General features: G+C 34.6%; 2 protein-coding genes and 1 pseudogene across 4 annotated transcripts; 1 reads left to right on the forward strand and 2 right to left on the reverse strand.

The window, feature by feature from the left end:
* Positions 1 to 301: 301 nt before the first annotated feature.
* Positions 302 to 4,976, forward strand: LOC124834454 (bifunctional TH2 protein, mitochondrial). Of its 2 annotated transcripts, XR_015782317.1 has the most exons (7): positions 302 to 738; positions 1,250 to 1,358; positions 1,926 to 2,216; positions 2,357 to 2,771; positions 2,877 to 3,143; positions 4,073 to 4,683; positions 4,779 to 4,976. XR_015782317.1 is itself a non-coding variant. In XM_047309149.2 (6 exons), exons 1-6 carry the CDS (start codon positions 398 to 400, stop codon positions 4,483 to 4,485), a joined length of 1,836 nt encoding a protein of 611 aa, XP_047165105.2. In that variant the 5' UTR covers positions 302 to 397; the 3' UTR covers positions 4,486 to 4,976. The 2 variants fall into 2 exon arrangements, 1 of the variants encoding a protein (XP_047165105.2); XM_047309149.2 differs by having other exon boundaries at positions 4,073 to 4,976.
* A 314-nt stretch (positions 4,977 to 5,290) lies between these two features.
* LOC148192746 (uncharacterized) lies at positions 5,291 to 13,846 on the reverse strand. Its single transcript, XM_088099276.1, has 4 exons — positions 12,504 to 13,846; positions 10,960 to 11,138; positions 10,578 to 10,734; positions 5,291 to 5,416 (listed from the first exon to the last, which is right to left on the reverse strand). Exons 1-4 carry the CDS (start codon positions 13,362 to 13,364, stop codon positions 5,291 to 5,293), a joined length of 1,323 nt encoding a protein of 440 aa, XP_087955402.1. The 5' UTR covers positions 13,365 to 13,846.
* A 3,950-nt stretch (positions 13,847 to 17,796) lies between these two features.
* LOC124834450 (inositol phosphorylceramide glucuronosyltransferase 1-like) lies at positions 17,797 to 26,493 on the reverse strand (annotated as a pseudogene). The gene is made up of 10 exons (XR_015782233.1): positions 26,173 to 26,493; positions 25,832 to 25,952; positions 25,486 to 25,671; positions 25,190 to 25,353; positions 22,425 to 22,532; positions 22,129 to 22,266; positions 21,921 to 22,052; positions 21,439 to 21,724; positions 21,190 to 21,313; positions 17,797 to 18,388 (listed from the first exon to the last, which is right to left on the reverse strand). The product of XR_015782233.1 is annotated as an inositol phosphorylceramide glucuronosyltransferase 1-like (transcript).
* Between the last annotated feature and the right edge of the window lie 1,138 nt (positions 26,494 to 27,631).

Consider the following 27,631-nt stretch of genomic DNA (forward strand, 5'->3'; position numbering starts at 1 on the left):
CTACTTATTTTTAATATCGTGTAACTAATTATATGGAAATGATTCCATAATTATGATATGGAAGAAAGACTCCATTATTATCATTCGGAATCTCGATAAGTTTATGGATTTAAAGTTTTAGATTTGGAATTACAAAAACGAGAGGCACCCTTACTCTAAGGGTATTTTAGTCATTTCATGGTTTAGGGGTTGTATGGATAAATTTTGAGGTGCATAAAGAAATGATAGCCCATGTAGAGCGGAAGCGAAGAGACCCAGGACCAGGAGTAGCACTCGTCTCTTTCTCCGTCTCACTCACTGTGTAGATTGTAAAACAAACACACAGGACAAGAGAGAGAAAGAGAGAGAGAGAGAGAGAGAAAGAGAGGCATCGGCGCGTGTGTGTAATTGATATTTGATGCGCATGCGGTGGTTCCTCCGAAGCCCAATCAAAAGCCCGCTGAATCTGAACCTGAGCCCGAAGCGTTCATTCTCGTTGAGAGCTTTGGTTCCTCACTGGCCGAGTCCCGCTTCTCCTCGCTCCCTTCCGAGATCGTCAATTCCAATGGCAGCCATCCACAACCACAGCAACAGCGAAGCTGGACTTGCCAGACGATTCTGGATCAAGTTCACGCGCCAATCCATCTTTGCCATGTACACTCCCTTCGCCATCGCCTTGGCCTCCGGGAATTTGAACATCGATTCCTTCCACCATTACATCGCCCAAGATGTCCATTTCCTACGCGCCTTTGCTCAAGCGTGAGTTGGCTTTCTTCAATTTATACTATTCATACACTCATACATGCTTATCCACAAACAATGGCTTCCCTAGGTCTTATTCTCTATAGTTTGGTTGCGGAGAAGCTCTACAATTATGTTGAAATTGTTATCTATCTATCTGTCTGTCTCAGATGGTAGAGTGTGAAAATGTGAAAATGTTCTCGTCACTCAGCGTTATTTATTTCGTCTCACTCAATTTATGGATTTCAAGTGCCGCTCAATTCATATGTTCGGTTGTTTTTTTTTGTTGTTGTCTTTTTTCCTTTTGTCAGTTTTCTTTGCAACCAAAACTGGAAGGTTAGGTTATTTGGTGATATTGCATATGCATTCATTGGGGTGAGTTTCGGTCTTTAATCTAGGAAAGAAACTGTACGAGACCTACTCTACTCTCCCTTGTCTTTTTTTTTTAAAATAATAGAAAAAAGTGTTAGAAGGTTGTGCAAAATAATTTGGTTGTTTAAAGTTTCTCGTGTGTTTAATTGTTACTTAGGTATGAGTTGGCTGAAGAGTGTGCTGATGATGACGATGCAAAACTTGGAATCTGTCAGTTGAGGAAGGCAGTTCTAGAGGAGTTGAAGATGCACCACTCGTTGGTACAGGTAAGACAATTTCCTCATTAACACGGTGCTGGACTGAATTATGGTCTTCAGATCTTACTCAGTATGCTTATGTAACTTATATTTGTAAATCGTTACTCTAACTGTAAATAATTCCAGGTTTAGAAAGTCATTTGCTATGATTTTCAACTCGTAAATAGAACAGCTGTACGAAAAATATTGTAGGGTTTGTGTGTTGATAGCAAAAATAAAACTCTTCTATATGCGGATTGGATCCGTTTTCATTAGTTAAAAAGCTCAATAAATTTGCATTGTTTTATTATGTTTGAGTTTGATCACACGGGACATCCATTCCAGTGGAACTAGGCAATGGGTGCTTGTAAATTATTTCTGGGAAGGAAAGATATGTACAATTTTTAACTTCTAGTTGGCGTCTTGTATATGAGATTAAGCGAATCTTTAAACTTCAAATATATAAAATGTATGCAACATATTGTGCTAACTTATGAATTTTCAAAAAACCAATTTATAGTTCACATGCTCGGATTTCTTTTCCTTATGCTATCCATTTAGCGCATATTATTTTGGGTTTTTGCTGATGGTGTGTAGGAATGGGGGTTGGACCTTACCAAAGAGCACAATATTAATTCTGCAACTGTTAAGTACACTGATTTCCTGCTGGCTACAGCCTCTGGGAAGATTGAAGGACTAAAAGGTCCTGGTAAACTTGCTACACCGTTTGAGAAAACAAAAATTTCTGCTTATACTTTAGGTGCCATGACTCCTTGCATGAGGCTTTATGCCGTTTTGGGAAAGAAGTTCCAAGAACTTTTGGATTCGAATGAAGGTACTCACCCGTATAACAAGTGGATCGACAACTATTCATCTGATGGTTTCCAGGTTTGTCATATTGACAGTAGAGCCATACCATATTGCCCTTGTGGGTGCTTGGATACTATTTTGAATCTTGGTCAAATATACATTTTAGTCATGGCATTCTTGCAACCCAACTACTCAGTTATTCTTATATTTGAATTTAGGCTACTGCTCTGCAAACTGAAGATTTGCTCGACAAACTAAGTGTCTCTTTGACCGGTGAAGAACTTGATGTCATTGAAAAGCTTTATTCCCAAGCAATGAAGCTTGAAATAGAGTTCTTCTCTGCTCAGCCACTCTTTCAGCCGACTGTAGCACCCTTGACTAAGGAACATAAGCCTATGGAAGATCACCTCATAATATTTTCTGATTTTGATTTAACGTGCACTGTTGTTGATTCGTCTGCCATCTTGGCTGAAATTGCTATAGTGACGGCACCGAAATCTGATCAGAATCAACCTGAAGATCAAATTGTTCGGATGTCATCTTCTGATCTCAGGAATACATGGGGCTTTTTGTCGAAACAGTATACAGAGGAGTATGAGCAATGTATAGAAAACATTATGCCTTCCGATAGATGTATGGTGTTTTTCAACTATTCTTTCTCCAGTTGTCTTAAATGGTTTAGGAAGCCATTGTTTTTCTCAGACTTTGTTAATTGGCTTTAACCTAATGTTTTTGCAGTGGACTATTTTGATTATAAAGAATTGTCTGTTGCCCTTGAGCAACTTTCAAAATTTGAGAACACGGCAAATAATAGGGTTATCGAGTCTGGGGTACTCAAAGGTATAAGTCTAGAAGATATAAAGCGTGCTGGAGAGCGTCTGATACTTCAAGATGGTTGCACTAACTTCTTTCACAGCATTGTTAAGAATGAAAATTTGAATGCCAACGTGCATGTTCTTTCATATTGCTGGTGTGTTGACCTCATCAGGTCTGCTTTCTCTTCAGGTACATATCCCTTGCCATGAGCTGTAATCTTTGTTTCTTGCTAATAGTGAATCATATTATCATCTTGATTTTTCATTCTGAGAGTCGTCCTTATCAAGCCATGTTGCATAGAGTAAGTTGTTTGGGTTGTTGATGAACAATCGTGTCTCTTCAGTGCTGAGGATATTCTCGCAATGCTTTTAAAGTTGTACGGAATAAGGCATATAATGGTATTGTGAGGTTTATGCAAGTTTGATGTGTTTGTTGGAGAGTGAACTATTTTTCCATGTTTTTAAATCTTTACTTTTACTGGGGAATACTATTTTTTAGTGCTTCTCATTCCTGCTCTACCCATGGTTATGCTAAGGGACTTTTTGTTACTGGTATGCAATAAAAATGGAAAGCTCTGCTGGAATTTCGATCCACTTTAGCAGCTAGCTTCTATTTTGCTACTAGATATATAATTCTTTTTCAACTTTTAGTGATTTTAACTACAGTAGATAGCCAGTTAAAAAAAAAAAAAAACACCACAGATACTGATTCAACTTTGATCGTGCAACCAGACAAGATATTATCTGTTAAAGTTGTACATTTCTATGTTACATGCAAAGCATGGACTTTTCGTTGTTATGGTTAGTGAGAATGAATTGGTCGATATGGACTCCGCATTCTTGTTTGTCCTGATCTCTTTTTGTTATTTGCTTGGAGCATATGTGTAATTTTGTATTAAAATACATGTTTTCTGTTGTCTAGCTCTGATTTCCGATATCAAACCTTCATTGTTTCTGTGTAATTTAAATAATAGTTGATGTCTTTCTTGTTTACCCAAGTACTTCATTATTTATGTTTACATTTTGCTTAGAACTTGCCACATGATTAGAATGTTGCAATTGCTTATGTTGTTGTTTCCTATATTGTCTTATAATTATATTTTTCTAATTGTTGAGCAGCCGATTTAAATGAGTTGGATGTTCATGCTAATGAGTTCACTTATGAGGGATCTGTTTCCACGGGTGAAATTGTTAAGAAGATGGAGTCTCCCATTGACAAGGTTGAAGCTTTTCGGAGCATATTGAAAAATTGCAACGATGACAAGAAGAAATTGACTGTTTACATCGGAGATTCAGTGGGTGATTTACTCTGCCTACTTGAAGCAGATGTAGGAATTGTCATTGGTTCAAGTTCAAGCCTTAGGAGAGTAGGGATGCAGTTTGGTATTTCATTTGTCCCATTGTATTCTGGCTTGGTTAAAAAACAGAAAGAATACGTTGAGGGAACTACTTCTGATTGGAAGGGTTTATCTGGCGTTCTTTACACAGTCTCTAGCTGGGCTGAAGTGCATGCTTTTATTTTGGGTTGCTAGTCTTATTTTGTGTCTCTCGCACCCAAATTCATGCTAGGCTAAAAGAAAGAAACATATATATAGTGCAATACAAATACACAAGCAGGTGGCTAATTTTTATAAGCGGCCACAGATTTTCTGCTGTCTCTTATTCTCTCACAGGATGTTGCAATTCAGAGATATGGTGTCACTCTGATTAGTGGATATGCTGTAACCAGGGTATCTGCGATTACCTGGAATTTTCTCAAATGTTTCCTTGACATTTCTGTTTGCTCATTGTTATTGATATCTTCTTTCCCCTTAAATCTTGTCAGGTATGAGAAAATTCAGACAGCAATAATACAAATGCTTGTTAGATCAGGACATCAATTCAGGCTTTGAAGTGTTTGTACTGGTATTTAGTAGGCTATTGCTGTTCCATAATTTTAAAAATTCAGCAGAGATCCTGTGTATTTTGGGTTGACTCCTTGATCATTTTATGAATGCAGATGCAGAAATGATGTTCATGTTTATATTGGGACACTTATTTTATTTTATTCCTTTTCGAATAATTTTGGTTAGTTTTAAGCTAGATTTATGGAATTTTTCTTATATATGTGGGAGAGGTTAAGAATGGAATGGCAGAGGGGCCTTTTATGTATGTTCTTAAAATATAGAAAAATGTATTTTACTTCTAATATTAATATATCAAGCTCGTGAGAGAATTAATTTGCATATGAATTAGAGAAGTTTGGGTAAAGAGAGAAAGGAAATTTTGAATGAATGTGGGCAGACAAATACTTGACGAGGGATATGCTGATAAAAAAATTGTCCTTATGAATTTTAATTAAACTCTACTCTTTTCTCCCTTCTTCTCAAAATCCTCTTCCTTGCATAACCATGGTTCTCTCCCATAGTTGCTGGCATCTTGAGGGCAATTGCACAGGTCCTTGGCAAGGTTATTCTTCATTCCCTTTTGTTTGAATTCTCCAGTGATTTAGTAAAAGGAAAGATTTTGAGAAGAGACAAGGGAAAAAAAGGGTATGACTTAATTAAAATCCATAAGAGAAATTTAAACATTTCACACATATTTTTCACCTAAGTAAATTAATACTCAACCTATGCAATATCCATGTAATCTCAAAATGCCAAAATGTAACAATATTAATAAAAAAGATTACATTAAGTCTTTTTAAACAATATGAGATCATATTACAAATAGGGGAACAATATTACAAATATAAGGATAAAAAATGTTATTAAACCATTTTTTCGAAAGTGTAATATGAGTTATTTGTGTACATATTGCTTGGTGAGTATGTTGCCCTTTACTAGTTGACCTAGTATACACAAAATGGAATAAAATAATTGAGAGGGAAATTGTCCTTTCGAACATGACGGATTGTGATGGAGTTTAAAGTCAGGGAACATAGCATAAATCAAAAGTTTTTAAATTATTTTTTAAAATGTTTTACGATAAAAATATGTTGTATAGGTAAAGAATTTGAAAATATAAATAAATTTTATAATTTTATAGGAGAAATTGGATTTCTTAAAGTTAAAGATTCAAATTTTAACTAAAAAAGTAACGTGTTACCATGTTCATGTATCATCTTTTTATATTCTTTCTCCAACTTAGTTTTGGCCAGAATATAATTGACTAAACTAAGACCGAGACATTATTGGTTTGGTTAAGGTTTGAATATAATAATTTTTAGATTTTGTTACAAACGTTGGTGAAAAAGTTTCTTTCAGGCTAAAATTAATCATGTTTATTTTTCAGTTGACATCATAAAGATTATTTTGTTGTTGATCTTAGGTCAGAGTTTTTTTCCAACTAACATTAGTCAGGGTTTTATTAGTCAACATTAATGGTGTTTTTGGCTAATTGCATGCACATTAATTTAGATTTATGTGAATTGAGTTTATTTTTAGTTTATGTCAATCGATATTTTTTTTTCTACCAACATCGATTAAAGTTATTTTCTAAGTAATACATGCTAGGTTATTTTTTTATTAACATTAATTAAGATTTTCCTAGCCAACATTTTGATGATTACGATGTTTTTGACTAATATCAAACACAATATTTTATATTCATGTGAACTGAGGTCATTTTTAGTTTACATAAGTCAAATTATTTTCATACCAATATTAATTAAATTAACTTTCTAGGTAACATAAGTCAAGTTATTTTTTTACTAACGTTAATAAAGATTTTCCTACCCAACATTTGGAGAATTACTTATTTTTTTTTTCTCATGTTAATGAGTTATTTTCTTATTTACACTGTTAATATTCTTCTTGCAAATCATTGTTGTTTCTAGCTCAATATTAATCATGATTTTCTCATATAATGTCAAAAAACTATGTTTTGACAAATGTTAACTATGTCTTTTTTTATGTTTAATAAATAATTTTATTATTTATTATTTTTTTAATCAATTATGCTTTAGTGAAAAAAAATGAACCTAATTATTTCATCCTTGAAGCTTAAAAAGACGAGGACATAGTTTGAGTTTCTTGCTTGTAATTGTGTACTGCCTTTGTGAATTGGTCTTTGACCCCAAAAATATTCGACATTGGGAGATTGTGATTTTTTTAGGAAGTTAAATGAAAATGATTTTAACTACTTCACAAGAATTAAATTATTCAACAAATTCGGCTAATAGTATTAAATTTATCAATTGACTCTATTACTTATCAACGTTATCCTGGGAATTATTGAAAAGTCTTAGTTTCATTTCACTCAATTAGTTAATACAACTGTATTTAAAATGTATTCTGTAAAAATAAATAAATAACTTAAAGGAAGTCTTGTAAAAACAACCAAAAGATCAGCTTTTTCTTTTGAAAACCTTATTAAAAGAATCATAATTTAAAATCAAGGGTGTAATCAAACTTTAATTTTATCAAAATATAAGATTGTTGTAGTTTTAATTATACTATACTTGTATTGAAATTATATTTATCAAAACGTGATAATATTTTTTATGATAAGATTACCTGGATTATTTATAAATATAAAAATAAAAGGAAAATATAAATATAAAAAATAAAAACATTATTTTTATTTGATAAACTGTTATTATAAAATATTTAGCAATTCCGTAAAAGGTAAAAAATTACAAAATTTACTTTAAAGAAAACTGGAAATATTGGTCTAATTTTAGACAAAATGAAATAAAATCAGTTTTAGCATGAAATTTGGGCTGGTTAATTGAGAAAATGATTTGTTTCTAAACATCGATTTATATGGTTGAGTACAATAGAAGAAACTATAAAGCATCCACCAAAATCATGGGCACAATCATCTTCAGCAACTTTATATATCAAGCTTAACAACCGTAGTTCATACTTTATATAAAGCTTTACTTTTTCATTAAAGAGAAAACCACCAACTCCACAACCAAGATTAATGCAAGGTTGAATAATTATACTCGTGTACTTTGCAATTAATATAAATTTGTCCTCATTCTACTGTCACAACTCATTATAAACATTAATAACAGACATTAACTGCCAAATGCTTCCATAGACTTAGATAACCTGATAACTAATTGGCAGCAGGAAATAAACTAACAGCATCAGGTTGTTCAATTATGGTGCTACCATAATCAATAGTTTTCCATCGTTTAAGAGGTTAAGTGCAATTTAAATACTTTTTATGTCTTTTACTGTTTGAGAAATTCTTTAAAGAAAAAACCGTTACGAAACTTCAATTTTTAAAGCAAACAATACTTTATATATATATATATATATATATATATATATATATATATATATATATATATATGGTGAATGATCTTAACAATTTGAAGGTACTAGAAGACAAAGGAGGATCTTATAAGGACACCTGGGTCCTTTGTAAGAACACCAATAGTGTTGTAAAAGCGGACAAAAGTAGAATAAAGATCACGAACAAAAATACTTCCTGAGGCGTGTAGATCACTGCCCTTAAGGACTTATCCGCGGTGTATTGCGCAAGCCCCCCAGGATACAACAGGAACTTCTCAGAATTTCTGAGGATCTCAGAACTAGCAAGGAACTCTCAATAGAGTATAAGAACAACCCAGAATAATTTTAGAAGAGAAAAAGGAGCTAGAGAATGAAACTCAGAAAAGAGGAGAATAAGAAAGAATGAAATTTTGTGTGTATTGGAATGGAGGAGGAGCTCCCTATTTATAGAGTTCATAGACCAGGCCCATGATCCAAAAATCCAAAATATCTTCTATTAAAATAATAATTTTTAATCAAATAAAGAACGTGCAAACAACATTATAACGTTGCAGCGTGAAGTTTGGTAAGTTTGAGATATATCTCTAAATCAAAACGTTGGAAGCTAAAGTCTCGGTCCAAGCTCAGAAAAACTTCCGCATTTGATGGATCAAATCTTCTTTTGCAATATTATATTCAAAAATAATAACAATCCCCCACATATTGCAAAAGACGACAAAAATAGATTGAAGAAAAGAAGAAAAATCCTGGGTTTTATAAGATGTAATGCATCAGAGCTGGTATAGCAAGCTATATGAACCAGTCCTAGATCAAGAAACTTAACACACAGTGTAGTTGGTATAGCAAGCTATATGAACCAAAGACACTTGAGTGTGTTAGAGGTTTATCAATCACATTATACCCCCACAATCCTTGCTGTTATCGCTGTGATGCGCTTAATAGGCCATGCGCGTGCCCGGTATTCATGAGTGCTCTAGAGATCATGCCAATATCTCATGCAAGCGGCCCCACTTGACACTCATATAGGTGATTTCATCAAGTGTATGCTGCAATTCATACACCACCCGTAAGGGATATGAAGATCATTAAAAACTTTGTTTAATTACAAAGTTTAACCTCTCAATTATGCAGTCTCTAGCACTTTCACACACACCATAGGAATGGACATATTTGATTTAAAATCAAATTAGTGCTATCAGAACTAACAAATGACTTGTTTTTACCCATATGAACCTTATTCATGGGATCTCCAGTCACAAAGGTTGGGTTACCATCACTTGTTTGTTTGCTAGGGGCTTAAGTCCCATTCCCCTCGATGTTTCTAAGATCATATTTCTTCCCAAGGGTTTTGTCAGAGGATCGGCTAGATTCCTTTCTGACTTCACATAGTCAATGGAAATAGTTCCACTCTTTAGCAGCTGCTTCACCAAATTATGTCTCAATTGAATATGTCTATTCTTTCCATTGTAATTCTTGTTTTTAGCTATAGCTATTGCCGATTGGCAATCACAGTGTATTGACACCGATGGGGTTGGTTTCATTCCTAGTGGAATGTTTGCTAAGAAGTTTTTCAACCACTCAGCCTCACTTCCAGTCATCTCAAGAGCTACAAACTCAGATTCCATTGTTGATCTTGCAATAATAGTTTGTCTGGAAGATCTCCATGTAATCGCACCACCCCCAAGTGTGAATACATAACCACTAGTGGATTTTGTCTCATCTGAATCAGAGATCCAGTTAGCATCACTATACCCTTCTAGTACAGCGGGAAATCCACTATATTCAATGGCATAATCCATTGAACCTCTTAAGTATCTCATAAGCCTGGAAAGTGCATCCCAATGTTCTTGATTTGGACATTGAGTGTACCTACTTAGTCTACCTACTGCATAAGCAATATCGGGTCTAGAAAAGCTCATCAAGTGCAGTAAGCTCCCAATTATCTGGGCATACTGAGGCTGAGATAATGATTCTCCTCTATTTTTCATTAATTTGGAGTTAGCATCATAAGGGGTACTCACGGGTTTGAAATCATAATACCCAAACTTCTTAAGAAGCTTCTCAATGTATTGTTCTTGGGATAGTAATATACTATCTCCCTTCCTTATGATTCTAACACCTAAAATTACGTTGGCTTCACCCATGTCTTTCATTTCAAAGTTCGATCCTAGAAATAATTTAGTTCTAGTAACAATCTCATTGCATGTACCAAAAATTAACATGTCATCCACATACAAACATATAATAACACAATCACCATTTTCAAATTTAGAGTACACACATTTATCAGCATCATTAGGTGAAAAACCATCACATAACAATACATTATCTAGTTTTTCATGCCACTGTTTTGGTGCTTGTTTCAATCCATACAAAGATTTTAAAAGTTTACATACCTTATTCTCTTGACCAGGTACAACACACCCTTCAGGTTGAGTCATATAAATTTCCTCTTCTAAATCACCATTTAGAAAAGCAGTTTTAACATCCATCTGGTGTATCACTAGCTTATGGATTGCTGCTAAAGCTAACAACACTCGAATAGAGGAAATCCTAGTCACAGGGGCAAAAGTATCAAAGTAATCTATGTTGGGTTTTTGAGTAAAACCTTTTGCTACTAATCTTGCCTTATATTTCTCTATAGATCCATCAGGATGATACTTTTTCTTAAAGATCCACTTACAACCAATGGGTTTTGCTCCTTTAGGCAAATCTACTAAGGTCCAAGTATTATTTTTCTGAATTGATTCAATTTCAGTCTTAATGGCTTTATCCCACTGTTTTGCATCAGGAGCACTAATGGCTTCTACAAAGTTACTTGGATCATTATCAACTAGATAGGTATAGAAATCATTACCAAATGAAGTTTCCTTCCTCTGTCTTTTACTTCTTCTTAATTCCTCACACAAGGCATCACTATTATTATTATCTTCTATAGGTTGAGACGTCTCACTAACCTTTAAAGGAAAAACATGTTCAAAAAACTCAGCGTTTTTCGTCTCCATTATAGAATTTCTTTCAAGTGTATCACTTTTAAGAACTAGAAACCTATAGGCAGCACTATGTTCAGCATAACCTAAGAACATACAATCAGAGGTTTTAGAGCCTATTTTCCTTTTCTTAGGATCGGGTAACATCACCTTAGCTAGGCACCCCCACACTCTTAAATATTTAAGGTTAGGTTGATAACCTCTCCACATCTCATACGGAGTTTTACCAGTTTTCTTATGAGGTATTCTATTTTGTAAAAAACACGCAGTAAGCAAGGCTTCTCCCCAAAGGTTATCAGGTGCACTAGAACTAATAAGCATAACATTCATCATCTCCTTAAGAGTTCTATTTTTTCTCTCAGCTACTCCATTAGACTCAGGTGAATACGGTGGGGTTACTTCATGGATGATTCCTTCTTTAACACAATAGTCATTAAATAACACATACTCACCACCTCTATCTGATCTAATCCTCTTAATTTTCTTATTCAATTGATTTTCTACTTCTGCTTTATAGGTAAGAAACACATCAAAGGCTTCATCTTTATGTTTGATTAAGTATACTTTGGTGTATCTAGAATAATCATCTATAAAGGTCACAAAATAATTTTTACCTCCTCTAGACATTGTTTGTTTCAAATCAGCTAAATCAGTATGAATTAACCCTAACAATTCAGTTTGGCGTTCTACAGAGAAACATGTTTTCTTTGTTATTTTAGATTCTACACATATATCACACTTACTACTCTGTTTATCATGCATATTAATTAATCCTAGTTGTTTTAATTTCATAACATAGGAAGAATTTAGATGTCCTAATCTAGCATGCCATATATCATATGAATCAATAATATAAGCAGAAGAAGATGATTCATTAATATTTTCAGAAATGTTAAGTACAAAGAGACCCTGATCACAATATCCCTTCCCCACAAAAACATTATTTTTTGTCATTACAATCTTGTCAGACTCGAATGACACTTTAACCCCCACTTTTCCCAGTAGTGCTACAGAGATTAAATTAACTCTGATTGATGGCACATGTAGCACATCACTCAAGGCCAGAGTCTTTCCAGATGTGAGTTTGAGAAGAACTTTCCCTTTTCCCAGAACAGGAGTGGTCCTGGAATCACCGAGGTAAACGTGTTCTTCTCCATCCCCTACACTAGTGTAAGAGGTAAAAGCACTTCTGTTTGCACAGATATGCCTAGTAGCACCAGAGTCTACCACCCATTTGCTCACATTGGTCATCAGATTTACTTGAGAAACGACCGCAGTAATAATGTCATCTCCTTCGACTATATTAGCCTTAGGAGGATTGTCGTTTCTTACTCTGCGTCTGCACTGCGGTGCATGATGGCCCGACTTCCCACATACGAAGCAATTTCCTTTCTTCTTAAAGGTGGGGTTAGATGTGTTGGGGCGAAATTTTCGAAAATTATTTTTCTTATTGTGATCAGGTTTGTGTTCGTACCTTTTTGGAGCAGGTTTATCTTCTACCATGTTTGCTTTTGCAGACAATGCTTTGGCCCTTACAGCAGCACATTCTTTCCTGTTGGTATCTTCAATAATTATGTGAGTGATCAGCTCTGAAAGTGACATTTGCTTGTGCCTATGTTTTAGTTGTTGCTTGTAATCAGTCCATGAAGGCGGCAGTTTCTCGATCAGAAGCTCTGAAAGAAACTCATCTGGAAGAAGAACGTTCTCTCCTTTGATATCTTCGAGTAGCTTGTGGTACTCATTAATTTGCGACTTTATGTCCTTATCTTCAACCATTTCCCAACGATAGTAATTCCCAATGATGAATCTTTGTCTGACTATATCTTCAGCAGTGTATTTGAGAATCAACGAATCCCAAATTTCTTTCGCTTCCTTATAGGAACAGTATACATCGAACAAATCGTTAGAGAGTGCACTAAGTAAAGTATGACGGCATACCTTGTTTGCATGAACCCAATCTTCAACTTGTTTTGAATTTGGAGGGAGACTGGAGTCGGGTTTTGAAGATGAAAGAGCAAAAGCGACTCCGTACATGTCTAAGAGGGTTGACACGCGTTCTTGCCAGCGCCGGAAATTCTGACCAGAGAAGACTTCAATTTTTGATACATCCGGGAAAGGTTTCGCGAAGACCGTCTGAGTTCCGGAAACATTATTCTGATTCTCCGGGATTGAGTTGTTGTTGTTGTCAGCCATAAGTCCTTAAGATTGTTGTAAAAGCTGACAAAAGTAGAATAAAGATCACGAACAAAAATACTTCCTGAGGCGTGTAGATCACTGCCCTTAAGGACTTATCCGCGGTGTATTGCGCAAGCCCCCCAGGATACAACAGGAACTTCTCAGAATTTCTGAGGATCTCAGAACTAGCAAGGAACTCTCAATAGAGTATAAGAACAACCCAGAATAATTTTAGAAGAGAAAAAGGAGCTAGAGAATGAAACTCAGAAAAGAGGAGAATAAGAAAGAATGAAATTTTGTGTGTATTGGAATGGAGGAGGAGCTCCCTATTTATAGAGTTCATAGACCAGGCCCATGATCCAAAAATCCAAAATATCTTCTATTAAAATAATAATTTTTAATCAAATAAAGAACGTGCAAACAACATTATAACGTTGCAGCGTGAAGTTTGGTAAGTTTGAGATATATCTCTAAATCAAAACGTTGGAAGCTAAAGTCTCGGTCCAAGCTCAGAAAAACTTCCGCATTTGATGGATCAAATCTTCTTTTGCAATATTATATTCAAAAATAATAACAAATAGTATAGAGAATTAGTGCTTCATAGCTTTGGATTGTTCATCTGCTATTGATAAAACAGCTGGTCAGGTCCACCATATAGATAAATAAACCCCTCTGTCAACTTGTCTGCATTCAATTCAACGCTCTATGCACTCTACTACAATATTATTCTTCAGTATTAATAATTTATTTTATCTTTAGTTGACACCGGATTCCCATTGTAATTCGTTTAAGATATTTTTACTTAATAGAATATTCCTTCTTTGTCAACATTCGTACAAGAAATGGTGAATAATTCCAAGACATGGGTGAACTAGATAGAGCCCTGGCATTTATGTATTTATATAGAATATAGAGAATATTGTTTCATCCATTCCCCTGTTCTAGGAAATATATAACTCAGTGAAAGAATAACTAGCAACTCTACCCTGTTTTCTCTTCATCTCCTTACCCCCTCCTCCTTCAGAATTGTCCTCAGAAGAAGATCATGATGAGAGGGTTGAGAAATCCACCACTTTTTTCCAATATGCTTCTGGGATTTCTGCTGTTCTTGGAGCCATGGCCAAATGATGCCACAAGAAAGGAAGTAGAAACCTGATCAGGACATTTGACCTGAGAAAATCTGCCCTCTAGGCAAGTCTGCTGCTTGGCTTTTCATCTCTCTCTCTCTCTGCTGTTGGGTTTGCTGAGAATCAAATAAGGCATGGATCATGTCATGAACTTTCTGTTTAATTAGTACCCATCTGGGCCAATATGTTATGTATATCCTTCTCTGCTCCACAGCAGTTGCATTTATACTACTACTTGTATGAAACTTTTATCATACCTCAGTTTTTTTTTTCTGTTCGTTTAGTTTGGATTCTTACTTTGTTGTATTGATTATGTACAACCGGCAAAGGCCTGGTAATAAAAAGAACAAAAAAGCTTACTGTTTTCTCTAAATTAATTAATCAGATATACTATTTGCTGGATTTATCAAAGCTCTTCCAATGAGAATATAATCACATGACATGATCCTTTATGTCTTTGTATTATTGAAAGTAACAGTCACTCCCTTTATGAGATATTGCAGTTGCAGTGTGTGCACACATGCAATGGCTAGGGAGTAGTGCACAATTGTACAACCTAGAATGATTACTGACTTGAGCTAAGTAATAAAATGAGAGCATGCTTTGCAGAGGAAGAAAAGAATCAATAAATTACACAAGCATCTGGCCACGACCTGTATGTATTTTGGTTCAAAACCATGCAATTCCAATGGCAGATTCTTGAGCACGCACAGATACGTTAAGTATGAATGTAAAGCATGTATCATGCATCTACACCTTGCTTCAGATCTAATGAATTAATCTGATGATTCTAAGTTCAAAAGGAAGTATTAGACTTTTTTTCTTGTGGAAGGTAGAATCTATCTAGATAAAATTTTGTACAAATAAAAAAATGAAATCAACTTTTCATTGGTTAAAGTTAGTTTATATATAGAATAATTATTATTAACCAACTCGTATTAGCTTCTCCAAAATGTTTTTAACTTTAATTTTAACTTACAGAAAAAAATATTCTTTCCTAGAATTGTTTTTGCTATAAAATTTCTATCTGGCCTGAAATGTATTAAACATCTGTTACAATTAGCAGCATCTGCAGAGAGGCTTTTGAGTTCTATGAAAGTTAGCTGCAACTCATATTGCTGTGATAAATTCTATTTTGTATTTTGGCGCAAGTTGGAAATTCATGATGTCTGATTTGAATAATTTGATACTTCAAATTACTTCATAAAGCTACGGTTAAGAGTGTTTCACGTTCGCTTCTGATGAACAATCATGCCGTACAAAAATGGTATTTTTGTATCTTCAAGTCATAAAAGTCTTTGCAATTATCATATTCTTATTACTTTTTATTTTCAAAATGCTAATTAAGAGAACAAATCAAACTGGTTGATCTGGTCAAACGTCTAACAATTATATCACTTGAGTTCATAATAAATGGCCCTGAACGATCTGAGGTAAATCTTCATCAAAGTTTATAATCGGATTAACAATAGAAAATGAAGATTAAGCCCCACTGCGAACTTACATGCACTGGGGGGAAATAATAAATTCAGCAAGTTAGTAGTTCTCTTTCCGAGTAAAGACAAATAGAAGGCACATATCTATAGTTTTCTCCAATAATTAATCAGTAAATTTCATCTGCCACACTTTTACTTCAGGATAAGCATAATAATTCCCGTCAACTCACCTTCAATTTGTCCATTATCTACGTTTTTTCTTTATTAAATATATGAGTTGGTTGCCATGTGTCCCACCTGGTGGAAAGTGATGCGCACCAACAAAACTATAACCTGTCTGAATAAATAAGTTTTTATTATTGGCCTGTGAGTCATCAAGGAAAAACTGACAAGCCAAATATGATTAACTTTGATACTTTGATTAGATATAGGGTAGTTCTTAGTTCTTACTGAACAAAACCAGAACCAATAGAGCAGCACCAATACAACATCCAGAAACAATACAAACAAGGACTCTTTTTCTAACTTTTTTTATACTTTCCACTCTCTATTTTGACTTCAAGTGACTAAAATTGATACCCATTATGAATTTTTTTGAGTAATTAACCACTTGGGTTGCCATGCCTGTACCATTTTTGAACTTCATGATTTTTAAAAAGATATAGACTAAGAATTTAATAATTTGACTCTCTATAAGTGCTACTTACACTAGAACAGAAAAGAGATCTTGTATGAATAAAATCATAACTAGATTTTCTTGTGCGAGTTCCACTATCACGGGGAACAAGTATGGCAAGTCAAGATTGCTATGAATCTAGTATAGAAATTGGTCTTGAGTGAGGCTTTGCACTGTCGGAGTAACAGTGTATGTGCCACATAAGAAGTTTATAGGATGTTTTTACCTATCTCATAACAAAGCTAACATAAAACACAGAACACAGTAAAGATATTATGCTAGTTATTGCCACCTCGCATAGAAGTGGATCCCATATGGAGGACAAGGACGAAAAGAAAAGTATACTGAAAGATACAAATTGGTTCTCTTTATTAAGAAAAGCAGAGATGAGAGATGAAAAGGAAGAAAGTGACAAAACTTGAACTTTATATCTCTTCCTCTCTTATCGTATAAGATACGGATAATGTATAAAACAGGTTCTGGGTTGTACCCGATGTGCACCACTCAGTAGTTGGTTAAGACTAGTTAATATAATCACAGTTGTTCATTTAGTAAATTAAAGGTACTCTCACTGTGGTTCCATAAAATTGCAAACAACTTTCATACACTGATACACAGATTTTCAAACAAACAAAAGGTTGGTGTAATATATGAAGATACAATTAACTTTTTTTTTGTTCGTTAAACCTGTCAAGTGTGTGTTCGAATTAAGGCTGAAGTACTGCCAAAACCACTCTGAAGGTGAAAGATAAAAAAAAAATCTTAAATATGTTCACTAAAATTACGAATATTTATCCAAATATGGACTAATATTCACATGTTTTACTCATGTAACTGATTGGAATTAATTTACACAACCAACCAATATTTAATGTTTTAAACCAATGCTCTCAGTGTTTAGGGGTTCAGACTTGGTAAAAACATAAAGTGATTAAAGTAAACTACGAGCACTGATAATCTTTAATAAAAATGAAATTAACATGAGCAAAATTGCACCATTTGTAAACAATTATGCAAATGTGTTTCAAGAACAAAAGTATAAGTTTCATTAATCACATATGCCAACTTGTTTACTCTTTTTTTTTTAGTCATTTCCCAAGCAACTACACAAGCAGGTTTTTCTTAAAAAAATGTTTATCTTATTTGAGACTAGATTGTACTCTTGAAGGAGCCACCTAATCTCTTAAAAGAAGACTAATGAAGCAATGCAATTATGATAACTAGGAAAAATACATTATGCTAAGTTGACAAAATTAGTTTTACATTTGTCAAGGGAACAACGCTACCCGTTATTATTGTGTTCAACTATAGGACTATAGGGTAGCTGTCAAAAAATGCTTCCCGTTGGTTGAATACAATAATAACCACACTAACTCTCAAATATTAGATAAGCTAGATGAATACAATAACAATCACACTACCAGTTGATTAAAAAGTTTTTTGGTTTTATCAAAAACCAAACTTAGAGGTTTTCCTAAGAATTTCTTCAGCGCAATGCCACGCTTTGTTGTAATTTTTGCATGAGCAGTCCAAGCTCAGATAAAATGTGAGGGTCGGTGTATGGCAACGTATCCAAGTCCTGCATGGATCCATGATCCATATTTTAATGAAATAGAGGTGAATAAAGAAACAATCTAACGCAATTTGCATCACCTCAAAGAATTCAATCAACAGCAGAAGCTTGCATTGCGTGCGACATCCCTCTCTTCAAACCCTTTCACAAATGATCTGATAGCAAGATGTTCCGAAGAGTATGTCATGAAAGATACTAATATTACGCCCCCGACAACCATCAAACCTAACCTGTTAGAAATATAAAAAAAAACGTAAGTGGAAATTCGAAGAGAAAAATGCTGTTTTTTCCTCTTAACTAATTGGAATTTACAAAACCGAAATATAGTTAACTTCACCTCAAGCTGAATGTATAAGAAAAAGGGAAGATAATTTTGGTGGCATTGTGTGTGCCGAAAAAGAGCAACAAAAAGCGCCAAAATTCATCAGAAGACAGGAAAAAGAAAGACCCTCCCCATTCAAGCATGTTGCTTTTTGACCAGAAACCCATACCGTTTGTTAAAAATTTACTTCACTTCTTCCTCCCTCTCTCTTAAAGAAGCATGAAAATAACAGCAGACAAAGTTATTGTGGGAAATCAAATAGTATTTTAGGAAAGAATAAATTAGGAAATTTGTGTATTTCATAACAAGTATATATTTTATTGTAATCAGTACAGATTTGAATAAATAGGGACAATCCCATAAATCAAGGGATTCTAGAATAGAATATAGTTATTATATTTCCTAAAATAGCTTAGGTCTCCCGTATATATCTTGTATGATCTCTTTGTAATAAAAATATCAATTTCCATTTAACCTAATTTCCAGATGGTATCAGAGCTTCCGATCTAGGAAGCTCTGTCTGCGCATTGTAAACCCTAAGACGGCAGCCTGCATTGCTGCTGCATTTTTCTTAACCCTAAGACGGCAGCCTGCATTGCTGCTGCATCTCTCATAACCCTAAGACGGCAGCCTGCATTGCTGCTGCATCTTTTCCTATATTCATTACATTTTTTTTCCCTTGCTATTGCAACCTTCTCTATCGCTCAATCTTCTGTTGCTGCTGTCTTCTCTGTGCCTTAATTGCACAGCCTTTCCTTTTTTCCGCTCAGCCATCTTCTTGCTATGATGTCAAGGGAAGCGGAAGTTGTGAACCCAACCCCAGAAACAGGGAATTCCCATTCCCAGCTTCCTGGAGAACTGCAGAATATCCATTCTGCATATCGACTCAATGGAAGAAATTATTTGAAGTGGGCCCAACTTGTTCGTACAGTGCTGAAGGGAAAGGGGAAGTTGAGTCACCTGATGGAGTCTGGACCCAAACAGGAGGATCCCAAGTTTACTACATGGGATGAGGAAGATTCAATGATCATGGCGTGGCTGTGGAATTCAATGATTCCAGAAATCAGCGACACATGCATGTTCCTTAATTCGGCAAAAGAGATTTGGGATGCTGTAGAGCAAACCTACTCTAAAGCCAAAGATGCTGCTCAAGTATATGACGTAAAGGTGAAAACTTTGGCAGCAAAACAAGGGAACAAGACTGTTACAGAATATGCCAATCAGTTGAAATCATTATGGATGGAGCTAGACCATTATAGAGTCATAAAAGCCAAATGTACTGAAGATTCAGCACTTCTCAAGGAATATATCGAACAAGACAGAGTTTATGATTTCCTTGTTGGTTTGAATCCTGAATTTGATCAAGTTAGGATTCAAATATTGGGGAAGCAAAAGGTACCATGCTTCAATGAAGTGGTGGCTATTGTGAGAAGTGAAGAAAGCAGAAGGGGTCTCATGTTGGAGAGTCCAGCAGTAGTAGAGAACTCAGCAATGGTGGCTGACCATAAAGGAGAACAGACGTTGGCCATGGTAGCCGAACAGAAGAAAGGAGGATCAGCAAATGTGGAGAAAAAAGGTGATGGTCTCTGGTGTACCTACTGCAATAAGCCTCGTCATACCCGAGAGAAGTGCTGGAAGTTGCATGGGAAGCCTTTAAATCGAGATCGAGAAGGGGGACACAGAGGAGGCCCCTCAAGGAAAGGAGGACAAGTTTATGTTGCTGCTGGAACAAATGAAGGAAATAATCCAGAAGCTGCTGCCCATCTTAATCAAGAGGAGATAGAAAGGGTGAGAACCTTTCTTAGTAAGCTGGAAAAACCTACAGGTGTGTGTTCTTTGGCATATTCAGGTAAGTTTCCACTTTCTTTTGGATTAAATGTCTCAGATACACCCTTTAACAATTACTGGATATTGGACTCTGGAGCCACAGACCACATGACACCATTAGCCAAATACTTCTCCACATATTCCCCATGTCCCAGCAACAAGAAAATTGCCACAGCAGATGGAACCCTTATAACTGCAGCTGGTCAAGGAAATATCCAAATCAATTCTTTAATAACCTTAAAAGATGTTCTCCATGTCCCAAAGCTGTCCACCAACCTAGTCTCTATACGACATCTATTCACCAGCTTGAGGGGGAGTGTGGGAAATCAAATAGTATTTTAGGAAAGAATAAATTAGGAAATTTGTGTATTTCATAACAAGTATATATTTTATTGTAATCAGTACAGATTTGAATAAATAGGGACAATCCCATAACACACCTAATAGTTTCTAAACTGCCATTCTAGCTTGATGTGTAGAAGAGGGACTTTATTAATATCCAAGCCAAAAATAAAGTATAGTATGACCAATATAATCGTCAAATAATTCTATATTTCATGATCCACCCTCCATGTCTTGGGGAGGATAAAATCACAACTCACAAAGCATATCAGATGCGCTTTGACCGTGATTACAAGTTACCACTCGAAAGAGGCCAGCCGCAAACAGTGTGTTCTTTGAAAGTTTTTAGTTTTTGACATTTAATATTCGACTATAGTCAATTATCACAAAAACATACAGAGAAGAAAGTGTTATTTTTAAAATTTAAACGAAAAATAGGGCCAATAGAATTATACAGAAAATAAATAGAAAGTCGAACAAGATCAAGCATGATAGCAACAGTATATATTTAATGATATCTTTACTAATAAAGAAAACTACCGTAAAAACAATGCAGTGATCCCAAAAATAAAAGGCAAACAGGGAGCAGCAATGGCCAAGAGGGCCATCCCTAAACCATAGAACCACGTAGCAGCATTACATGATGACATCTGACGCTGGTGACCTGTTAATAATATAAATGAGATAAAACAAAGGATGATAACTAAAAAAGTAAATATAAAAATAAAAAGTCCTCAGGACACAGATGAAAGACAATCCCCGAATGGGCTCTACTCCGCCAGAACTTACCTTTTCCAGAATCCTCATCAGAAGATTCGGGATGAGTAAACGAGGAAGGCGTATGGGATGCCATAATTTTTCCCCATTGATAAATCAAATTGAGATAACTCCCAAATAATGTAATGAAGATTGTGAATATCCATTCATACACCAAAAGAAAACCAGTCCATGGAGCCACTTGCCGAGGTACTATCAAGAAAGCTAGTCCAAGAGACGCCACGGCAGCCAACAAACAGACACAGACAGAAATAATGTCCAAATATGCAGGCACCTTGTTCTGAGCACCTTCTATGAGCTGTTTAACACCACAACTAATAGTCAGTATTGCTTATAGAAAAAATAATACATGGTATTTTAAAAATCCAAATACACAAGCACCATGCATATCCAACCCAATCATCAGATGAGTATGCAAGGACACCTCACATAAGAGGATTCAAATTCTTAGTCGAGGTGGAAATGATAGTTGAGGTATAGAATTAAAAACTGACCTGATGAGTGGAACTGATAGTTGAGGAAGAAATAGGAGCATATACAATTGGCCCGCCTGATTTAATCCTGTAATAAAGTTGTCTGATATGATCACGTGAGTTTCTATAACAGGAACCATAGTACCCTTGATTCTGCAGAAAATACAATATTATGAGGCGCATGGAATTCCTAATGCATAAAGAATAAAATCAATCCACGATAGCTGACCTTTAGAAATGAACGATAGCTGAAGAACAGCACAGCACAAAATGGTAACAGAAAAAGAAAGTTTACAAGAAAATAATCTTTAGGATTTTGGCCCCCTTTAGTTCCAGGAAGGGATTCCTGCAGTTGTTCCCTTACATTCTGCAGCACAAACAAGGTAACAGCAAATTGTTTGCATTACTTTTTGTCACAAACTTCAACATAGTCACATGACTACTTAAGCAAGATGGCCTTTCAAAAATTTACAGGAAAAAACATTTGAGATATTGATAAAATACGATAATAAGTAGCACAAGTACCTGCCAGACATCAACAGGTTTCACTAGCCAAGATGTCCACCAGTCCCAAGGTTTAAGAGGGCCAAGTGTATAGTGAATCACGCGGAGTTCATTCTCATCTACCATCCACTGGACAAGTCAGCATGAATAGTTATATAACTGAAGTAAAAGATGCAATGTAAAGGAACACCGAGATATTTAAATGCACATATTTGGTGTACGTGAGAGGATGCATGAAATATTAATAGCAGCTAACGCAAACTAGGAAAATAAGTACAAGTCTACAACCAATATGAGTTGCAAAAGCTGAAATGCTGAAATGTTCATTCACCTCCCACCATTTTTAAAATAATTTTGAATTGATTCAAAGGAAAAGGTTTCCAACAGACCAAATGGTAGAACACCAAAGTATTTGAAAGGAGTAACATTAAATCACACAGAATACGCAAAACACGGCCGAATTTTCTGTCCCGGGGTCGTCATAGACTCCTTCAGAGAAGTGTTCTCTGTCCAAATTACTGGAAAACGATACACAAGTATCCCGAAATTAGATACATATTCAAAAAATATGTAACTTCTACAAACCTTTTGCCTTAAAAACAGTCAGCATTACGACTACTGTTCACGATATTGTAATAATACATCTACAATCTATGACAATTGGGGGATTCTACACAACTTTCTTTTCTTCAAAATTACTTTTAAGTATAATTATTTCCTTTGTACACAAGCTACATAACTGTTATCTTTCCTGTCGTTGTTCTTTCAAAATTTTTTTTCAATATCTCTTGCATCGAACAAACAGAGAAGAACAATAAAAATATATTTTAACGAACTCGTACATATTACGCTTGTGATTTCACTATAATTGCTAATGACAATTATTATTACACCTATTTTAATATACAACTGCTGCTACTTTCAGCCAATAACTGTCTCAGTTCCCATCATTTACCACCTACTGAAAAATCATCCTTGAATGTAGAAATTGTTTTTTCCGCACTTGATTTCACTCTATGCTTAATTCTGCCAATTTAATCTTCACTAACCTAATCAAGAATGCTCTTCCTCACACAAGAACACAAGAAAGGACGAAAGAATATAGAATGATATTCACAGAACCAATGTTTGTACAGTGAGAATAGAGGCTTAACCCTCTTCACAGGTCAATACCTGTCAACAACTAACTCTCCAAAAGTCCCTCTCCCACTAACCAACTCTTTATTTATAACTACCTCATCCTCCCCCCTTAACTGTCGAACAGTTAAATGATGACAGCTAACTCGCTCTCTTATTCCTTCTCTCATATACAATTCACCCTGCTTATTATTCTTATGCCTATCACCAGCCAATAATGTCATCTCCGTTGAAAGATGGCAAATCTACGTTCATAACAACCAAACAGACTACGATTGTCATCCTGACATTTTTATTGAATTTGATCCCTTCTCTTCTGTAATCTACTAAAAAAATCTCTAAATCTACTCAAAATTTGCCAATGTCTTGTCAACACAGACCGAAGCCTCAGTTTTGGCTTCCATCCCCTCCAAATTTCTCTTTCAATTCATTCTACCTCCCTATCAAATGCATCATGATATTACTCTTAACTGGTCAGAAGAATTCCTTCCTTTTAATCTGGCACGTTGGACACCAAAAATGATAAAATACCAATTGACATATTGGAGAAGGGTAATATTAAATCACATAGAATACACAATAGTACAGCAGAATTTGATATCCTAAAGTCATTGACTTCTACAGAGAAGAGTTTTCTGTCCAAAATACTATAAAATAATACACAAGTGTCTCCCTGTTACGCACATTTTAATATGTAACTTCACCTAACTTTCTAACCCTAAGTTATCAAATTATAGTTATTATTCAACTTAAAAATGCATTGATGCTAATGACAGTGAGTATTTCACCTATCTTGAAATGCAACAGATCCTACTTTCTGCCAATAATTGTCATAAGTACCCCTAACTCAATTCCCATCGCCACACATGCCCCAAAACCCAGATTCTAACAGGAATTAAAGAAGTTTAAAATGTTAACATCATGGAAAATTCCTAGGCCTTCCTTCTACATCATCACCTTGACCCATCTATATATCAAAATTAACAAGTGCAGATTCTAACTGCCAAAATTTCCATATGCCAACAGTAAAATTTGAATACAACAGCAGTATCACAGCACTAAATAATTCCTTTAAGCAGTCTTCTAATATATTAATATCGGTCACACCGCAATGCCATAACTATTAAAGATCGACATCAGCACTCATTCCAATTTCTAAACAATAAGCTCCTAAGCCAGCAAAAAGGAATTCGTCACAAAATAAATTCCCTGCCATCATTGGGTTGGCAGTTTCATCTTCTCGTTCATTCCATCAATTTACATGCAATTGTTACAAAAGATTTATTTAATTCTTCCTTTAACATATCCAGAAAGGCTTTAATTATTGGTACATTAATTAAAAATGTACTATTCCCACGACGAATATATGTTCTTCAGACAGTAGGTGTTAAACTAATTGCATCATGTGAATTGGAACATTAACTAAACATCAATACATGAACATGTAAAACTTTTACAAGTTAAATATGAAGCAAATAAGGCAACTAAATCTAGCAGGCGTCCATCTGAACTCAAAACTCGAATAAGGAGGTAAAGCATCATACTTAAGTTACGAAGGGAAAAAACAAAACGGGAGATGTATCACTTATGTCTTGCCCCTAAATACTTATAGGAAGGAACCATCCTCTTATTTACCTATATTCCAGTACCTTGTTAGCCAGCATGTAAAGACCAACATCTGCATTATAAAGAGTGGAAAGTCGCTCCATTTCAGGAACTGGTCTATTTTCCAACATTTCGGGGGTCAAATTTGGCTCAAAAATATGTGCGTTGGGAAATCCAGAGTAATATGAATTGAGAAATCCCTGATCCCCTGTGAAAGCAGGAATATAGATAAAGACAATTGTTCAACCCTAGTAGGTCCAAATCCATATCTGATACAAGTTTCTTCAAGAAAGGAATAAAATAATTGCACATAATTAGTTAAAAAAGAAAAATCTAATACCTCCAGTGTAAGATGGCAGAGTGTTTACTTTACTCATCATGTCATTGAAAACGGCAGCAGATGGCTGGACCACCATGACTCCTGAATTCAACCTCTCAGAATGTTTTAAATTAGCACAGAATTTCCCACATTTGAATAGGTCTTCAATATTCTTAACCACAATAGTGTCAGCATCCAGATAAACAACTGCACGCACACATTCAAGAAACCCAATAAATCATACTTCATAAACATGGCAAACTACATCCTATAGGAAATGAAAAACCCCAAAAGGAAAGTTTATAGTGTCCTCTACAACTTCCATAACCAGACTCAAGAAACAACACAAGAATCATAAACACTAGACCTTTCTTGTAGTCAGTCATGTTAAATATTTTGAGCTTTGTATAGACACCCCAAAATCTCGTTGGACGTACTTGATTAGGATTGGCCAGCAAACTAATCTTCTCAATTATCCACCCATCAGCCTACACACAAAAAAAAAAAAACACTGCATAAACCATACCCACCATACGTGAATGAAGAGTTTCAAAATCAACAAAACCATTCATAACCGCCAAAATTTACGATTCACGTCAAATGAAACAGTAATATCAAATTTAATATAAAGTGGCAGTCTAAGTAAAACTGAATAAAAGATTTCATTTCTCGTTCCGCACTAATACAATTCGCATAGGAAAGCAGTACCTCGAGAACATTATTGGCATAATCAGAGACACCATCAGAGACCAAAACGACCATGTCTTTGTTGGATCCAGTGTCCCGTATAGATTTTCCCAGAACTCGAATGCCCAACAAGAATTCATCTCCGTACAATAGAGTCACGTATGCCACGTCAGTCCTCTCAGATCCCAAAGATTGAACTGAAAACAACAAAACTGCGAGCCATAACCATATACTTGTACACGATTTCATTCTAACTCGATTTTTCACGTTAAACATTTTCTCCGTAAAAATCCCTTCTCGCTTAGAATTCGAACCGTTGAAGGGATTTGAATTTTCTGTGCATGCTGTGGCCTACTGTGTTTTGTTTTGATACCGAGTTTGCATGACATCGTGGGCCAGAAAAAAAAATTACCACATTACACACATTTTTAATTAAAACAGATAAAGTATTCCAGTTATTTAATTTAATTATTACTGGTGGAAACTGCATGTCCACATTTCCTTGTAATAATATAATAATAATAATTCATAATAAGAATAATTAAACTTGTTATACTTAATATTATAACTAGCAGAAACACAATCCGGATTACATTGTATGTTCGCATTTTTTTTATTATATTCTCTAATAATTATTTATAAATAAATATATATGATTTTTTATTTATGTGATTTTATTTATTGTAAGAAAATAAAATAATTAAATATATTGTTAATTGACATTATAATATTGAAGATATGTTATGTTAAGAAGTTTAGTTGTACAAAATGAAAATTCAAGTGCACTTATAATTTAATTTTACTTAAAATATGATCAATTATATCTTTTTTAATTAAAAATGTTTTTAATTTTGAACTTTGGTTGAAAAATTATAATCTTTTTATGTTTCAAACTTTAATATAATTTAGAATTTAAGCATTAAAAATAAATAAATACAATTATTTTAATATAATTGTATGAAATAATTTTGTGGTATTAAACGAAATTTCAAACTATGAGTTATTTACACAATTTGATAAGTTTATGAGATTGTAATCATAATCTTATTTAAAATAACTTAAAAGTATAAATTAGTTTCAAAATCATCTTTTAATTTCTACAAATCCTCTTTTATAATTTCTCAATTTACTTATAAAAGCATATTTAAATATTATAAATTATTTTTCTTAATGTAAGTGTTTGATATGCAGACAGTGATACATAAGTAGTGAATTATGATTAAATACAAAATTTCTAATCATGTATACCAAAGGTTGCTTCATGATAAATTATAACTATTGTGTAGTTTGGCTTTCTAATATGTTTGAAAGGAACAAAACCATAATGAATTTTCAACTCATCGAAAATCTGCTGGCGAGTGGTATATATAAGTGACCTTTCTTCACCGTTGAAGAACTACAAACCATATTATAAACCAAAAATAATTATATACAATAAAAGCATATAATGTAGCTTTACTAAATATAAAATTTGATCATT

Source organism: Vigna umbellata, chromosome 9, assembly GCF_029865625.1.
Source record: "Vigna umbellata cultivar VRB3 chromosome 9, Vumbellata_1.0, whole genome shotgun sequence".
Lineage (NCBI taxonomy): Eukaryota > Viridiplantae > Streptophyta > Magnoliopsida > Fabales > Fabaceae > Vigna > Vigna umbellata.

Excerpts from the sequence above, each read along its gene's own strand:
- LOC148192746 (XM_088099276.1), bottom strand. The coding sequence starts at position 13,364 with ATGGCTGACAACAACAACAACTCAATCCCGGAGAATCAGAATAATGTT. Across the intron at positions 11,139-12,503 it reads CACCGCAGTGCAGACGCAGA|GTTAGTGAGACGTCTCAACC; the intron begins GTAAGAAACGAC and ends TTTCCTTTAAAG. Across the intron at positions 5,417-10,577 it reads TACCTGGTCAAGAGAATAAG|GGAATGAAGAATAACCTTGC; the intron begins GTATGTAAACTT and ends TTCAAACAAAAG.
- LOC124834454 (XM_047309149.2), top strand. The coding sequence starts at position 398 with ATGCGCATGCGGTGGTTCCTCCGAAGCCCAATCAAAAGCCCGCTGAAT. Across the intron at positions 739-1,249 it reads CTACGCGCCTTTGCTCAAGC|GTATGAGTTGGCTGAAGAGT; the intron begins GTGAGTTGGCTT and ends ATTGTTACTTAG. Across the intron at positions 2,772-2,876 it reads CATTATGCCTTCCGATAGAT|TGGACTATTTTGATTATAAA; the intron begins GTATGGTGTTTT and ends ATGTTTTTGCAG.